Source organism: Oncorhynchus mykiss, chromosome 17 (assembly GCF_057628025.1).
Source record: "Oncorhynchus mykiss isolate SJ-2025 chromosome 17, ASM5762802v1, whole genome shotgun sequence".
NCBI lineage: Eukaryota > Metazoa > Chordata > Actinopteri > Salmoniformes > Salmonidae > Oncorhynchus > Oncorhynchus mykiss.
Window position 1 is genome coordinate 64214315 of NC_143038.1, and position 18148 is coordinate 64232462.

The window sequence follows — 18148 nt, forward strand, 5'->3', positions numbered from 1 at the left end:
CCATAATTTATTTGGCTTTGTTTTGGGCACCTTGGACGGTTCCAATGTCGATCATATTGCAAATAGGCATTTTCAAAACCTCTGTGTTTTGTTCACAGAACTGTGATTGGTAGGAATGTGTGGCATCAATCATAATGCAAAATACTCCTATTTACTAGAGGTGAATGTGTTGTTGTGAATCCAGCACTGCAGCTGGAAGGAGTGGGGCATTTTGCAGGGTACCAACAAATTAGAGTCTGAGATAAGAATCAGCAATAACAAGAAGGCTACCCAGGGTAGGCTAGGCCTAATACTGCTGTTGTGAGCAACACAATACATTGATTATATCTATATAGTCTTGCACAGTGACATCACATTAGTTTAGATTATTACATAAACACACTCCCCAATACACTTACTCTATCTCTTTAGCCTTGCACAGTGACATCACATTAGGTTAGATTATTACATAAACACACTCCCCAATACACTGACTATCTCTTTAGCCTTGCACAGTGACATCACATTAGTTTAGATTATTACATAAACACACTCCCCAATACACTGACTATCTCTTTAGCCTTGCACAGTGACATCACATTAGTTTAGATTATTACATAAACACACTCCCCAATACACTTACTCTATCTCTTTAGCCTTGCACAGTGACATCACATTAGGTTAGATTATTACATTGGCTAAATATATCAGCCTACTACAAAACATGTTTTGCGGAAGCCCAAAACCTTAATTTGTGTAAAAATGTGACTTAGAGGAGGTGGAGTGTTTACTACTTTCTGCCCCTGCTCAGTCAAATTCCTGATTGCAATGTCATACGCTCCAACATACATTACTATGCCTGTTTAACACAGCCTGTGTAATAATAAGTATGTAGCTACCTGTTCTGAACAAAATATTGACTGACTAATTCAGTGGTTCCCATTCCCAACCTTTTTCGGTTACTGTATGACCAACCGAATTTTACTCTGCCACGAGTAACCCTGGAGTACCCCCTCATGTGCATTTTACCTCGTGTGCATTTAACCAGTAAGTCTATGGTCTCATCATTCTTCTCAAGTACCCGCTATGGATAGGCCAAGTACCACCGCTGGGAACCAGTGATTTTCACCCAAACAGATACATAACATATACATTGTCACACAAGGAGATGTAATTTAGGACCACATTGATGAATGAATACAACATCTCTGCTTGACCGAGAGCTGTGTTGCACTAGGATAATTGCTTATGGTTCTTTGCTACAGTAATTATGTAATTTGTTCTAAGGCGTTGGCAGAGCAAGCTCAGCATCAACAGTCGACCACATAGCAGTCAACGCTCCGTAGAAAATAAACAATGCGTGCGCTGCGGATTGATGCCTAGCAGACGCGCGGCGGATGGACACCCTACCGGTGCCAAAAGGCAAAGTGATGATGGCTTGTGATGCAGCCCATTAAGCTACCACTTATGATCAAATTGTGGACAATTCTGTTTAAGAGTTTGAAGCACTCAACCCCGAAACAGAGCCCAACAAGAAACGTAAACCTACACTGGCTAGTCGTCCATTCGGACAAGCAAATTATTAGAATAAACGGCATCCCATACCTAGTAAGAGCAGTTTCACCTCCCTTGCCGCCTTCTCTCCATCCTCGCGGAGATTTTTATCAATCATCTTTGATCTCTCCGCGGCCGCTTTATCTTCTGCACTTAATGTACAACCCATGTTTCCAAAAGCACGCGCGCACTGACGGCCGGCGCAAGGATTCTTGAAGGATTTCGTCTTGACTGCTGTTTGATACGCCAACAAAAAAGAAACGGTTATTGAAAATCCTTCCTGTCCTGTTCAAGAGACGTGCGCGTGAAAATGTTGTAGTCTAGTCTAGTTCAATCCAAATGACACGCACAAATTGTCGTTATTCTGAGTGATATAAACAAATGTTCCGTCAATACCTAGCTATATCCTTTTGGTCGCAGAGCAATCTTCTTGGAGATGCTACTTCAAGGAATAACACTGAAAGTTGCAGTCAATTCTCAGGTGGCGTATACGAATTGGTTCTGTAGTATTGACCATTGGTAATCAATTCTGACAGTCGCACCGATATAAGCTAGTCAATCGTATTCCTCGTTCGTTCGTTTCTTTCGACCAAGTGAAGGTAGGTGGAATTCAATCACATGGATGTGTTCCTAGCGAGCGACTGCGCTCCCAGACTCAACCGCGCAGTCAAGTGAACATATCCATTGGAAATCCAGACAAACTGGCGCACTTCAGCTGCCAACCTGCTGCTTGCCTTCTACGGGGATTTGTTGACACCCTTTCTGTGCTCAGTTGATATAATATATCAACATTGTGTGTCGTAGATTTAACAAATGGTTGATTGACCACTGTTGGTACGTTTTCTGCAGTAAAGGGAGGCAATAGCCTAGTGCCAAATACATCCTATTTGAAACCCTGCTGTAAATGCCGTGATTTGCACGTCTCTTGTCTTATGGGAAATGTAGGCAATTGTGTAGTAGCCTACCTTAACTCCATGGAGTATACATACCTTTTAGTAAATGGTAATCAAATACAACCACCGACTGTTTCCTTGTTTTAATTGGCACATGCGCATTCGCGCAGTTGCCATTTTAGAGCAACAGCAATAAGGAAACAGTCTGTGGTTTTATTTGATTGACGTTTTATTAAAAAGTATGGATTTCAGCAAATAAAGAAAGGCACTTATCATCAGAGGACAAACATAGGTACACGACAAGGTTTTAAGAATTTACATGTTTGAAGTTTCGACTAATAGCGACTCGGAGTCGTATTCATTTAAAAAACTAGTCTGCGCTCAAAGTTGAGGCAGCCTACTTGGCGAGCAATAATGGGAATATACTGTAAATAGGTTAGGTAGAGGGTGAGCACTGCAATGATCTGCGTGAGCATCATCATTCACTGGGATAATATTCATGGTGGTCTAATTATAGGAATCCATGTTTTTTTCCAGATGATAAATAAGAAATGTGTCCATATATCTAAATGAACATGGGATGGGATGACTATGAAACCCCTCCACCAGCAATGGACTGCACTAAACATTTAAATGGATCTGTTGCACTTTACATTAAGTGGCCTACAATTGTATGGTAGGCTAGTTACACGGCAGGTATAGTTCTGGTGTTATTACAGTGTAGGTAAATTGATACATTGATCTGGACACAAGGGGGAGTATTACAACACATAAAACAGATGGCTGTATTTTTCTTAAGTGATTTCTTTGTATCCAAACTATTCTCATATGGTTTCATGTTCAAAAGCCTACTCATGAACACATATCCTATAACTTAATTAACGACCTTACTGCCAACAACTAAGCAATGTTCTGTTGAAGGGACCCTCACACTGAATTTTGACTGTTTCATGTAGGCCTACAGGGAAGAGTTAGTCCACTTCATGAGCATGTTGTTTTAATACTGATTAAAGAAGATTTATGATTCATATGAATAACTACTGTGTCTGAAATGTTTGGATACAGGACTGTTTTGCTAGCACAGACTGGAATATGTTCCGGGATTCATCCGATGGCATTGAGGAGTACACCACATCAGTCACTGGCTTCAGCAATAAGTGCATCGATGACGTCATCCCCACAGTGACCGTACGTACATACCCCAACCAGAAGCCACGGATTATAGGCAACATCCGCACTGAGCGAAAGGCTAGAGCAGCCGCTTTCAAGGAGCGTGACTCTTACCTAGAAGCTTATAAGAAATCCCACTATGCCCTCTGCCAAACCATCAAACAGGCAAAGCGTCAATACAGGACTAAGATCTAATGTTTATTATATTATAATTAAGTCTATGATTTGATATTTGACAGAGCAGTCTGACTGAGCGGTGGTAGGCAGCAGCAGGCTTGTAAGCATTCATTCAAACAGCACTTTCCTGCGTTTGCCAGCAGCTCTTAGCAATGCTTGAAGCACAGTGCTGTTTATGACTTCAAACCAATCAACTCCCGAGATTAGGCAATACTATAGTGCCTATAAGAACATCCAATAGTCAAATGTGTATGAAATACAAATGGTATAGAGAGAAATAGTCCTATAATTCCTAAAATAACTACAACCTAAAACTTCTTAACTGGGAATATTGAAGACTCATGTTAAAAGGAATCACCAGCTTTCATATGTTCTCATGTTCTGAGCAAGGAACTTAAACGTTGGCTTTCTTACATGGCACATATTGCACTTTTACTTTCTTCTCCAACACTGTTTTTGCATTATTTAAACCAAATTAAACATTTCATTATTTATTTGAGACTAAATCAAATCTATGTATGTATTATATTAATTTAAAATAAAAGTGTTCATTGTTCATGGTTAACTGAGCTGAATAGTGCTCGTGACCTCTCGAGGGGCTTCATTTGCACATGCATCTGAGAATAGTGGCAAGACTGAAAATGGATTTGATTTACACTGGAAGATGAAAAGAGAGCATGTTTTTTATAGTACTTTCTTGAATGAAGCATCCATCCAAGAAGGCACATTCTGATGACCTGGTGTGCAAGAGTATATTATGGAGTTGTTTGTAGCGCCCCCATGTGTTGAGAATTAGGAATATTCATAGTGAGATTTTTCTTGGTAACGCATAAATAAAAGTAAAACCAGACCTAACTGGAATCTGACAAGAAAATGTCCCATAGTTGTCCCGTAAACATTAGGGTTGTTAGGCAAGGACAGGGGCATACTGATCCAGGGCAAGTTTAAGTGTGTTTATCTAAACACAGCTTTACCTTGAGCAGTGTGGCAGACGATAGACCATGTGCTACTTGACCATAGAGCAGAAACACTTTGACAGAAGCTATAACAAACCTGTGTATGTGTGGTGATAATACAAACAACAAATAAGGACAGAAATGACTCAGGTGTAAAAACTTTTACATTTGTTTTATTGTCAGACTGAAACTGTCCCTTCTATTTACACTATAAAAGCTAGATATGCATCACAAATATAAAGGGTTTACATTTATATACATTATTTATATAAGCCACCTTATAAGCCCAAAGTTCATACATAACTTGTTATTCACGCATAGTGCTGTCATTTCCTCAGAAATAAATTGCAAAGTTAAAACAAGAGCTATAACAACATGTTAACTGGCTTGCATAGTTTGGGTTGGGTACAAGAGAAAGAGAAAATGTTGAAAATGTTGCCCCAGACGTTCTAACAGTGATAGCAAATCTCTAAAGTAGAAGCGCACGGGCTCTCAGAGAGAAACAGTTGGTAGTAGCTAGATACTGTATACTGTAGCCACATTCCCAGACAGAAGAGGCCTAAGGATTAAGGTAATATACCATAGTCTATGGCAGGGACGGGCTGGACCGTAGTGTCCACTGGTTATTGTTGTATTATTCATTCAACTCAGCGACTGATAAGAGACCTGAGAACCCAATGACCGTTATGGATCAATGAAGTACCGGGGAGCAGAGACAACCAGCAGACACTGTTGAGTTGCCTGTTCTTGATCTATGGCAAGGTGTTGCCTCCTTTATACCACAACCACTGCCTCAGCAAGACCAGGAGAAATATGGGTTTGAGGCAGATCCATGCATTAACCTTTTAGCCGTTGAGTAAAAGAAAGACCGCTCAACAATATTCTCTTGATTCAAAAATGAATATCAATTATTGTGCACAAAGACAAAGCAACATCAGAAGCAGTGTATGAGAATAATGAAATATAACATAGCAATTGTCTTACATATGTAGTACTTGGCAAATTATACGTTTGAGATTAGAAAACACCACTATGTGAGTCTAACCTTTACATTGGTTGAATTATTTTTCACAGGTTATGTCAATTAAACTCTTTCAGCTATAACAGGATTCAATAAGTTATATGATGGGTTTTTTCAACAATTATCAATGTTATTACAAAGTTATTACAATGCTATCCCAGTTTTTTGAGAGAACAGATGTCACAGTGTGAAAATCATTTATCAAATGCTGCGTTATGAAATTGAGAAGCCTAAAGAAGGGGCTTTTGAATCACATTCAAATCTAACAATCTCAGTTCACTTCCTCGTCAACGCTTTAAAAACTGTACTTGATCCCAAGACCTTACGTTTAAAAACCAGATACATTAGGAGATACAGCCATATAGCCACACGTTTTGGAAATAGAGTCCTGATATCAGCATACTATGCCTGGAATATCACAGTAGTTCATTTAGTGTGTTAAATTAATCAATTAATAAATCAGCCAATCACCAGACAGGTGACACTCTTGCTTCCTCCACTAAAACTTCAACCACCAATCACAAAACAAGTAGAAAAGAGATGTTAAAATACAATAAAGACTAGCTCAACAACATAACCAAAACCCTTTTCCTCCATATTTCGTCATGCCAAAAACAGTAAGCCAAACCCCAGTTGTAACTGAAAGGGCACAGTTGAACTGTACTGAATTTAGACAAGGGTTTACAAATTCATTGTAGAAATATAAGTATTCATTGAATATGTGCTATTAGTGTTAAAAAGGTCAGTTTAAGTCATTCATCTTAAATTGATAAAAGCACAATTGATCATAAAAATCTGTCAATACTGTATCTAGGATGTCAGTTGATCATCTAACTAACATGAATGTAAAAGGCTGTTGACCTTTTTCTTCTTAATCAGCTCATTGCCCTCAAGATCGCCTCCTACACTTTCAACTGTCATCTAAACCCTCCAAAATGCAATATCATACAATACACTGTACATACCATCTATATAGTCTATCAAAATACCTGATCATATAGTTAAATACTCTGTTCGGAGTCCATTAGCACACCTTGTGAAATTAAAAAACATGGATACATCTAGTAAAATAAATAGAGATGACTATTTCACTGTATAGGCTATTTGTGTGGTTGGTTTAGTCATTCTTCCATCATCTGAGTGTACTGTAGGTACCAGGGACACAGGAAGAGTTCAATAACATAATGCATCATGGGACATATTCTTGAACTAAGCCCAACAACCACATGCACCCTTAGCTTTGGCAGATAAAACAACACAGGCTAATGGCACTCCTGGTAGAAAACATGTGAAAATATACTTTATCTGTGTATGCCCGCACAAATAGAATATTTGGAAAAGTGTGGTAAACTGTGATGGTTAAAGTACGTGCTGATGGCAGAAAGTGATTGACGGGAATACCAAGAGAACCACAGACTGTATGTTTTACAGCACTCACCTAACCTATAGATGTAACCATTTCTTCTATAGTACAAAAATACCATATGACACATAATGTAGAGTCACTTCCCTATCATGTAGTAATGTGCTTCCTTTGCCTTCTTTACATATAGATTCCACCATATCTACATATGTACAGTACTACAGTACATGTAGCTGCAGTTCACATGAATACAGTGGTCAGGGAGAAAGAAACAGGTGGATGGAAAGAGAAGGATGGAGGGAAGGAGGGAGGGAGTGAAGGAGGGGGAACCAGCATGAGTTTCTTTCTTCTGGATTTTCCATTGACTTGGATGCACTATCCCACTGATAAATAATAATAATCAGCATGATTTAAAAAAAGACCGTTTAGTCCTGATGATTCATGTAAAAGTACTCCTCTGTGATGGCCTACATACAGTGATTATGAAACCTTTTGTTCAAATAAGTTCTCTACTGCTTTATAATAGTACAGACTGTTTTGTCCGAGTCTTTAGTCTCAAGAGGACTGAAATGTTCAGCATGGTTTTTCCCAGCGGGTTGATTATGTCTCCCCCTCCCTACCCCCAACCTCACTGAAGCCTTTGACCTTTGCTCTACCACGGAGGGGATAGGGCATCAATTACATGAAAACAGTTCTAAACACACACCTAGGCATCCCCTTAAAGTCTCTGCCAACCCCCAGATGACCCCGGCATGTGAAGAGCAGAGGGCGGCCTCTAGTGACCACCGCCAGAGTTGCTGCTCCCTGTTGTCCAATCGATGATGATGAAGCTCAAACTCATGGTCATGAAGGCGACGCCCAGACCAGCGAAACAGGCAGCCTGGGAAGACAGAGGAAACACCATCATTAGAATATTTATTTGTATATGGTAACCAGAACCATACTCTAACCATGGTCATAAGGACACACAATAACAGTAATGATGAAGCATCTTACACAGATCAAATCAAGATATGAGAATATTACAATTATCATGGAGAGGATGAGATATGTGCTCACCAGTATCTTGGGGGTGGAAAACATGGGTTCCTGCTCCTTAGGCACAATGCGGATGTAGAAGACGGCAGGGAAGATAAAGATGAGACAGGGGGCAGATGTGGCACCTGGAGGAGGAACAGGAGGATGGAGGAAGAGGAGGAGAGATGAAGGTCAGGGCTACAGATCATTTTACACAGGACATCCAGTAGAACAAACTGTCCAAAAACAGAATATGGGCCAAGGCCAACATTCACAAACACTGTCAGATTTCCCTCTTTTAGTGGATGATGATTGGTGCTGTGGCTTGGTCCATGACCTTTAACCACCTTGACTTTGACCTCCATAACATGAAACATGTTGTTCATTCAAGGGAAAGAGATGTAAAAAAAAAAAAAAATATTGACTCAGGTCATGTGTTTATCATTGAGTCAATAAGCACTGGCCCGCTGGTCACGTTTTGTGTTGTGTTTTAAGGCCAGACACAGGGGAGATATTATCAAAACAGAGATCCACTGCTATGTCAACACTGCTCACTTCGATTGGAGCAAAAGAGAGAAAGTGAATCAAGAATTGCAGGTGCATAACCACACATTTAGCCATGTAAAACATCCCAGACAACAGCAACTTCTACATGTAAAATATTTTTGGCTAGGTCAGGTAAAGTAAGTCAATTTAAAGGGACGGTTTCTGTTCCTGGACTAAAAAGCACTTTCAATGGAGAATCATCATTGAATTGTCATTAATCCAGGACTAGGTTTAATCTGTATTTCTTAGTCCAGGACTAGGTTTAATCTGTACTTCTTAGTCCAGGACTAGGTTTAATCTGTACTTCTTAGTCCAGGACTAAATGTAATCTGTGTAACTAACCGATGATGCCGAAGATTCCCAGGATGTTGGGGGCAAAGATGACCAGAACGTTGATTAAGGAGAGCAGGGTGATGGCGATGGCCACATGACGAAGCCAGTTAAATGATTTACTGGAGAAAAACATCTGGTTCAAGGCCCTGCGTACCTGAGGGGGCAGAGAGAGAGAGAGAGAGAAATACAGAGAGGGAGGGAGGGGGAGAGAGGAATAAGGAGGGAAAGGGGCAGAGTTACTGTCAGAAACAACCGTGTCATTCCTCTTCAAATTAGCATTTTACTGTAATTCCTCAAGCCATGACACCCACCATTTCAAATTAAGACATGAGGAATCAAACTAAATGTAAGCCACCCACGGAAACCCCAGACACCCCACCCCAACGGCCAGTATACAATATCAGTTTTCTATGTCTTTCAGAAGAGGGAAGAGGCTATAGTGGAGAACGGGAGGGGTGGGTGTAACTTACTGGGAAGAGCACGATGGGGACAGTCAGTGTGACAGCGGTGAGGACAGCCAATCGCACGCACAGGATGAGCGTGTCATAAGGGTCGATTCTGCTGTATGTGTGTAGCAGCTCTGTCTCAGTCTTACCTGTCAGGGTAACATCAGGATAACGTCAGGGGGTACCATCAGGGTAATGTCAAAGTAACGTCACGGGGTAAGATCAAGGGGTAACATCAGGGTAAGAACAGGGGATAACATTAGGGTAACATCAGGGGGTAAAATCAGGGAGTAACATTAGGGTAACATCAGGGAGTAACATCAGGGGTAACATCAGGGGGTAACATCAGGGAGTAACATCAGGGTAACATCAGAGGGTAACATCAGGGTAAGATCAGAGATATCAGGGGTAGCATTCAAGATAACATCAGGGGTGACATTAGAGATAACATCAGGGAAACATTGGAGATAACACCAGGGGTAACATTAGAGATAACATCAGGGAAACATTAGGGGTAATATTAGAGATAACATCAGGGGTAACATTAGAGAACATCAGGGAAACATTAGAGATAACATCAGGAGTAACATTAGAGACAACATCAGGGAAACATTAGAGACAACACCAGGGGTAACATTTGGGGTAACATTAGAGATAACATCAGGGAAACATTAGATGTAATATTAGAGATAACATCAGGGGTAACATTAGAGATAACATCAGGGGTAATATTAGAGATAACATCAGGGGTAACATTAGAGATAACATCAGGGGTAACATTAGAGATAACATTAGGGGTAATATTAGAGATAACATCAGGGGTAACATTAGAGATAACATCAGGGGTAACATTAGAGATAACACCAGGGGTAACATTAGAGATAACATCAGGGAAACATTAGGGGTAATATTAGAGATAACATCAGGGGTAACATTAGAGAACATCAGGGAAACATTAGAGATAACATCAGGAGTAACATTAGAGACAACATCAGGGAAACATTAGAGACAACACCAGGGGTAACATTTGGGGTAACATTAGAGATAACATCAGGGAAACATTAGATGTAATATTAGAGATAACATCAGGGGTAACATTAGAGATAACATCAGGGGTAATATTAGAGATAACATCAGGGGTAACATTAGAGATAACATCAGGGGTAACATTAGAGATAACATCAGGGGTAACATTAGAGATAACATCAGGGGTAACATTAGAGATAACATTAGGGGTAATATTAGAGATAACATCAGGAGTGACATTAGAGACAACATCAGGGAAACATTAGAGACAACACCAGGGGTAACATTTGGGGTAACATTAGAGATAACATCAGGGGTAACATTAGAGATAACATCAGGGAAACATTAGGTGTAATATTAGAGATAACATCAGGGGTAATATTAGAGATAACATCAGGAGTGACATTAGAGACAACATCAGGGAAACATTAGAGACAACACCAGGGGTAACATTTGGGGTAACATTAGAGATAACATCAGGGGTAACATTGGAGATAACATCAGGGGTAATATTAGAGATAACATCAGGGGTAACATTAGAGATAACATTAGGGGTAATATTAGAGATAACATCAGGGGTAACATTAGAGATAACATTAGGGGTAATATTAGAGATAACATTAGGGGTCATATTAGAGATAACATCAGGGGTAACAGAGATAACATTAGGGGTAACATTAGAGATAACATCAGGGAAACATTAGGGGTAACATTAGAGATAACATCAGGGAAATATTAGGTGTAATATTAGAGATAACATCAGGGGTAACATTAGAGATAACATCAGGGGTAACATCAGCGTAAGATCAGGGGTAACATCAGAGGGTAACATCAGGGGGTAACACCAGGGGGTAATGTCAGGTGGTAACACCAGGGGGTAAGATCAAATCAAATCAAGGGGTAAAATCAGGGGTAACATCAGGGTAAGAACAGGGGGTACCATCAGGGTAACATTAGGGTAACATCAGGGTAAGATCAGGGTAACATCAGGGGTAACATCTGGGTGAGAACAGGGGGTACCATCAGGGAGTAACATCAGGGGGTAACATCAGGGGGTAACATCAGGGGGTAACATCAGGCGGTAACATCAGGGAGTAACATCAGGGAGTAACGGTAACATTAGGGTAACATCAGAGGGTAACATCAGAGTAACATCAGAGTAACATCAGGGGGTAACATCAGATTAACATCGGGGGATAACATTAGGGTAACATCAGGGAGTAACATCAGAGTAACATCAGGGGGTAACATCAGATTAACATCGGGGGATAACATTAAGGTAACATCAGGGAGTAACATCAGAGGGTAACATCAGAGGGTAACATCAGAGGGTAACATCAGGGGGTAACATCAGGGTAAGATCAGAGACTGTACTTCCGGCGCCGACAGAGATGGCCGCCTCGCTTCGCGTTCCTAGGAAACTATGCAGTTTTTTGTTTTTTTACGTGTTATTTCTTACATTAGTACCCCAGGTCATCTTAGGTTTCATTACATACAGTCGAGAAGAACTACTGAATATAAGATCAGCATCAACTCACCATCAGTACGACCAAGAATATGTTTTTCGCGACGCGGATCCTGTGTTCTGCCTTACAAACAGGACAACGGAGTGGATCCTATGCAGCGACCCAAAAAAACGACTCCGAAAGAGAGGGAAACGAGGCGGTCTTCTGGTCAGACTCCGGAGACGGGCACAGCGCGCACCACTCCCTAGCATTCTTCTTGCCAATGTCCAGTCTCTTGACAACAAGGTTGATGAAATCCGAGCAAGGGTAGCATTCCAGAGGGACATCAGAGACTGTAACGTCCTTTGCTTCACTGAAACATGGCTCACTGGAGAGACGCTATCCGAAGCGGTGCAGCCAACGGGTTTCTCCACACATCGCGCTGACAGAAACAAACATCTTTCTGGTAAGAAGAGGGGCGGGGCGTATGCCTCATGGCCAACGTGACATGGTGTGATGAAAGAAACATACAGGAACTCAAATCCTTCTGTTCACCTGATTTAGAATTCCTCACAATCAAATGTAGACCGCATTATCTACCAAGAGAATTCTCTTCGATTATAATCACAGCCGTATATATCCCCCCCCCAAGCAGACACATCGATGGCTCTGAACAAACTTTATTTAACTCTCTGCAAACTGGAAACAATTTATCCGGAGGCTGCATTCATTGTAGCTGGGGATTTTAACAAGGCTAATCTGAAAACAAGACTCCCCAAATTTTATCAGCATATCGATTGCGCAACCAGGGGAGGAAAGACCTTGGATCATTGTTACTCTAACTTCCGCGACGCATATAAGGCCCTGCCCCGCCCCCCTTTCGGAAAAGCTGACCACGACTCCATTTTGTTGATCCCTGCCTACAGACAGAAACTAAAACAAGAGGCTCCCACGCTGAGGTCTGTCCAACGCTGGTCCGACCAAGCTGACTCCACACTCCAAGACTGCTTCCATCACGTGGACTGGGAGATGTTTCGTATTGCGTCAGATAACAACATTGACGAATACGCTGATTCGGTGTGCGAGTTCATTAGAACGTGCGTTGAAGATGTCGTTCCCATAGCAACGATTAAAACATTCCCTAACCAGAAACCGTGGATTGATGGCAGCATTCGTGTGAAACTGAAAGCGCGAACCACTGCTTTTAATCAGGGCAAGGTGTCTGGTAACATGACCGAATACAAACAGTGCAGCTATTCCCTCCGCAAGGCTATCAAACAAGCTAAGCGCCAGTACAGAGACAAAGTAGAATCTCAATTCAACGGCTCAGACACAAGAGGCATGTGGCAGGGTCTACAGTCAATCACGGACTACAGGAAGAAATCCAGCCCAGTCACGGACCAGGATGTCTTGCTCCCAGGCAGACTAAATAACTTTTTTGCCCGCTTTGAGGACAATACAGTGCCACTGACACGGCCTGCAACGAAAACATGCGGTCTCTCCTTCACTGCAGCCGAGGTGAGTAAGACATTTAAACGTGTTAACCCTTGCAAGGCTGCAGGCCCAGACGGCATCCCCAGTCGCGCCCTCAGAGCATGCGCAGACCAGCTGGCCGGTGTGTTTACGGACATATTCAATCAATCCCTATACCAGTCTGCTGTTCCCACATGCTTCAAGAGGGCCACCATTGTTCCTGTTCCCAAGAAAGCTAAGGTAACTGAGCTAAACGACTACCGCCCCGTAGCACTCACATCCATCATCATGAAGTGCTTTGAGAGACTAGTCAAGGACCATATCACCTCCACCCTACCTGACACCCTAGACCCACTCCAATTTGCTTACCGCCCAAATAGGTCCACAGACGATGCAATCTCAACCACACTGCACACTGCCCTAACACATCTGGACAAGAGGAATACCTATGTGAGCATGCTGTTCATCAACTACAGCTCGGCATTCAACACCATAGTACCCTCCAAGCTCGTCATCAAGCTCGAGACCCTGGGTCTCGACCCCGCCCTGTGCAACTGGGTACTGGACTTCCTGACGGGCCGCCCCCAGGTGGTGAGGGTAGGCAACAACATCTCCTCCCCGCTGATCCTCAACACTGGGGCCCCACAAGGGTGCGTTCTGAGCCCTCTCCTGTACTCCCTGTTCACCCACGACTGCGTGGCCACGCACGCCTCCAACTCAATCATCAAGTTTGCGGACGACACAACAGTGGTAGGCTTGATTACCAACAACGATGAGACGGCCTACAGGGAGGAGGTGAGGGCCCTCGGAGTGTGGTGTCAGGAAAATAACCTCACACTCAACGTCAACAAAACTAAGGAGATGATTGTGGACTTCAGGAAACAGCAGAGGGAACACCCCCCTATCCACATCGATGGAACAGTAGTGGAGAGGGTAGCAAGTTTTAAGTTCCTCGGCATACACATCACAGACAAACTGAATTGGTCCACTCACACAGACAGCATCGTGAAGAAGGCGCAGCAGCGCCTCTTCAACCTCAGGAGGCTGAAGAAATTCGGCTTGTCACCAAAAGCACTCACAAACTTCTACAGATGCACAATCGAGAGCATCCTGGCGGGCTGTATCACCGCCTGGTATGGCAACTGCACCGCCCTCAACCGTAAGGCTCTCCAGAGGGTAGTGAGGTCTGCACAACGCATCACCGGGGGCAAACTACCTGCCCTCCAGGACACCTACACCACCCGATGTCACAGGAAGGCCATAAAGATCATCAAGGACATCAACCACCCGAGCCACTGCCTGTTCACCCCGCTATCATCCAGAAGGCGAGGTCAGTACAGGTGCATCAAAGCTGGGACCGAGAGACTGAAAAACAGCTTCTATCTCAAGGCCATCAGACTGTTAAACAGCCACCACTAACACTGAGTGGCTGCTGCCAACACACTGACACTGACTCAACTCCAGCCACTTTAATAATGGGAATTGATGGGAAATGATGTAAATATATCACTAGCCACTTTAAACAATGCTACCTTATATAAATGTTACTTACCCTACATTATTCATCTCATATGCATACGTATATACTGTACTCTATATCATCGACGGTATCCTTATGTAATACATGTATCACTAGCCACTTTATACTATACTATGCCACTTTGTTTACATACTCATCTCATTTGTACATACTGTACCCGATACCATCTACTGTATCTTGCCTATGCTGCTCTGTACCATCACTCATTCATATATCCTTATGTACATATTCTTTATCCCCTTACACTGTGTACAAGACAGTCGTTTTTGGAATTGTTAGTTAGATTACTTGTTATTACTGCATTGTCGGAACTAGAAGCACAAGCATTTCGCTACACTCGCATTAACATCTGCTAACCATGTGTATGTGACAAATAAAATTTGATTTGATTTGAGATATCAGGGGTAACATTAGAGATAACATCAGGGAAACATTAGAGATAACATCAGGGAAACATTAGAGATAACATCAGGGAAACATTAGAGATAACACCAGGGGTAACATTAGGGGTAACAGAGATAACACCAGGGGTAACAGAGATAACATCAGGGAAACATTAGGGGTAATATTAGAGATAACATCAGGGGTAACATTAGAGATACGGGGGTGACATCAGGGTAACAGAGGGTAAGATTATGGGTAACATCAGGGGTAACATTAGGGGTAACAGAGATAACATCAGGGGTAACAGAGATAACACCAGGGAAACAGAGATAACACCAGGGAAACATTAGCGGTAACATTAGAGATAACACCAGGGGTAACATTAGGGGTAACATCAGGAGTAACATTAGAGATAACATCAGGGTAACATCAGGGTAAGATTATGGGTAACATTAGGGGTAACAGAGATAACATGAGGGGTAACATTAGAGATAACATCAGGGAAACATTAGAGATAACACCAGGGGTAACATTTGGGGTAACATTAGAGATAACATCAGGGGTAACATTAGAGATAACATCAGGGAAACATTAGAGATAACATCAGGAGTAACATTAGAGATAACATCAGGGTAACATCAGGGTAAGATTATGGGTAACATTAAGGGTAACATTAGGGGTAACAGAGATAACATCAGGGGTAACATTAGAGATAATATCAGGGAAACATTAGAGATAACACCAGGGGTAACATTTGGGGTAACATTAGAGATAACATCAGGGAAACATTAGGAGTAACATTAGAGAACATCAGGGAAACATTAGAGAAAACATCAGGGAAACATTAGAGATAACACCAGGGGTAACATTAGAGATAACATCAGGGAAACATTAAAGACAACATTAGGGGTAACATTAGAGAACATCAGGGAAACATTAGAGATAATATCAGGGAAACATTAGGGGTAACATTAGAGAACATCAGGGAAACAGAGGTAACAGGGGTAACATCAAGAATCACAGTATTGTACACTGAACCTCCAAACGTAGCCTTACTTATGTTGACTCATACATTGAGGTCTGCTGTTCCTCGTTGAAAGACATAAAAACAACATGTGTCTCAAGCTACAATAGTTTTACAGTGTGTAGTATTCAATAATGACCACAAGGGGGAGTTATGCTCTTATTTCCAAAAGACCGAGAAAACGCACTTACTGTTTCGGTTCAATAACATTGCAAATGTTCAGGAGGGAACAGGAGGAGTGTCCAATATGGATATTGTGTTTATGTTTAAACTTTACATTACTGTAAATATAGTCTGGTGGCCTATGAGGCATTTGTTTTGTATCTTATGCTAGCTTGTTGCAAGAAAATTATCTAGAAATACAATGTCTCTTTAGAACCTATGCAAAATACTTGATTGGTTGGAGAAGTGGCAAGTTTAACTAGTTTCCATTTACACTCTACTTTGAGACTACTTTCTGAGGAGATCCTCCCAGGCTTTCCAACTCAACGTGATAAGCCTGGGCTTCTGAGACTACGGCACACATAATCATGACTACGGTATATTTCAGCCTGAGGAAAGGGCAGGAGTTTAAAGTTTAAGTGGTGAAGAGGAAGTGCTCACCGTAAAAGGTCAGGTAGCCGAAGAGAGCAGCCAGGAAGTACATGGTGTACATCACCAGGATGGAGAGGTTGGAGACATGCTGCATCCTCCTCTGAGAAGGGCTGGATAACACACGCGCGCACACACACACACACACACACACACACTGGTTAACAGCCAACATTGACTGGAAAATCTTGTGGTTCCAATCCAATGGCTCAGAGGGTTAGGGTAAGAGCAATGTTCTTTCAAATTTAGTTCCGTCACTGGGCAAATTTCAGGTCTGCTGAGCGCAAACTTCCAGCGCAAACTGAGGCTGTACCTGCTTAAAATTACAGTTTGAACAGTGGCCATGTAGGGTACTGTGGCTATTTGATCATAATGTAGTAGGCCTACCAGAGTGGCCTACCATCAAAAACAATGGAGAAAATACATCCCATAACATTTTAACAGGGAAATAGCTGTTCTATCATTCAGCCTACGGTAGCAGCCCATGTGTGGTGTTCAATGTAAGTCTACATCCCATGACATTTTAACAGGGAAATAGCTGTTCTATCATTCAGCCTGCAGTAGCAGCCCATGTGTGGTGTTCAATGTAAGCCTACATTCCATGAGACTTTTGAAAAAAACATGCAGGGCTTGACATGAGTCTATTTATCCACTTGTCCTTCTGACAAGGAGGTGACAGAAAATGTTGTGTTGTTTGATGCAAGAAACCACTTTACAAAATAAAATGCATTATTATTCCTATACCATTATTATAGAGAATCAGACAAATGATACTACCCTCTGCATATTGGCTACTTAGCTTATTCAAACCTGTCTCAAAACACAACACTGCCCTTTTAAGACAACAAAAAACCTCTTTACCCGACTCCCTTTTCCTAAGATGTCTAGAAATGTACATGTTTTGTGCTCTTGTTGGAAGCAATCACTCCCCCATTGCTGACTACAAATGATCTATAACTGGACTAAGTAAGAACTCACTAACTAGCAAAGAATATGAACAAATGTGAACACATGGCTACATGCAGCTCTCGCTTTCATGTCAAAACAAGCAGTATCTACTCACACTCATGCTGTAAACACAATCCAGTTCAAAGAGAATGGCACAGATCCATATATGGCAATGGTCTGTTTGCATATAGGCCTACTGCAGCGCTGATTGGTTATGTCGCACCGGTCTGTGTAGAGTAGGGGTTGAGTAGTGGGTGTCAAT

The 18148-nt window shown here is 41.9% G+C and overlaps 2 protein-coding genes across 6 annotated transcripts in view; both read right to left on the bottom strand.

Annotated features, from left to right (window-relative positions):
• The window catches only part of LOC110494677 (G protein subunit alpha i2b), a 110699-nt gene extending 108241 nt beyond the window's left edge, over window positions 1–2458 (bottom strand). Inside the window, exons 1-2 of one of the 2 annotated variants that reach the window (XM_036950744.2) lie at window positions 1930–2378; window positions 1585–1767 (exon numbers count right to left, since the gene is read on the bottom strand). In XM_036950744.2, the coding sequence (XP_036806639.1) occupies window positions 1585–1702 (118 nt within the window). In that variant the 5' untranslated portion in view covers window positions 1703–1767; window positions 1930–2378. Of the gene's footprint in view, window positions 1–1584 lie in introns of both variants that reach the window. The other variant, XM_090206301.1, reaches the window with a different exon arrangement.
• A 2424-nt stretch (window positions 2459–4882) lies between these two features.
• LOC110494674 (sodium-coupled neutral amino acid transporter 3) overlaps window positions 4883–18148 on the bottom strand; it is a 58572-nt gene continuing 45306 nt past the window's right edge. For all 4 annotated transcript variants that reach the window (XM_021569954.3, XM_021569950.3, XM_036950745.2 and 1 more), the window contains 5 exons: window positions 16951–17051; window positions 9480–9604; window positions 9019–9163; window positions 8173–8276; window positions 4883–7993 (listed from right to left, as the gene is read on the bottom strand). In XM_021569954.3, coding sequence (XP_021425629.1) covers window positions 7889–7993; window positions 8173–8276; window positions 9019–9163; window positions 9480–9604; window positions 16951–17051 — 580 coding nt within the window. In that variant the 3' untranslated portion in view covers window positions 4883–7888. The remainder of the gene's footprint in view (window positions 7994–8172; window positions 8277–9018; window positions 9164–9479; window positions 9605–16950; window positions 17052–18148) is intronic.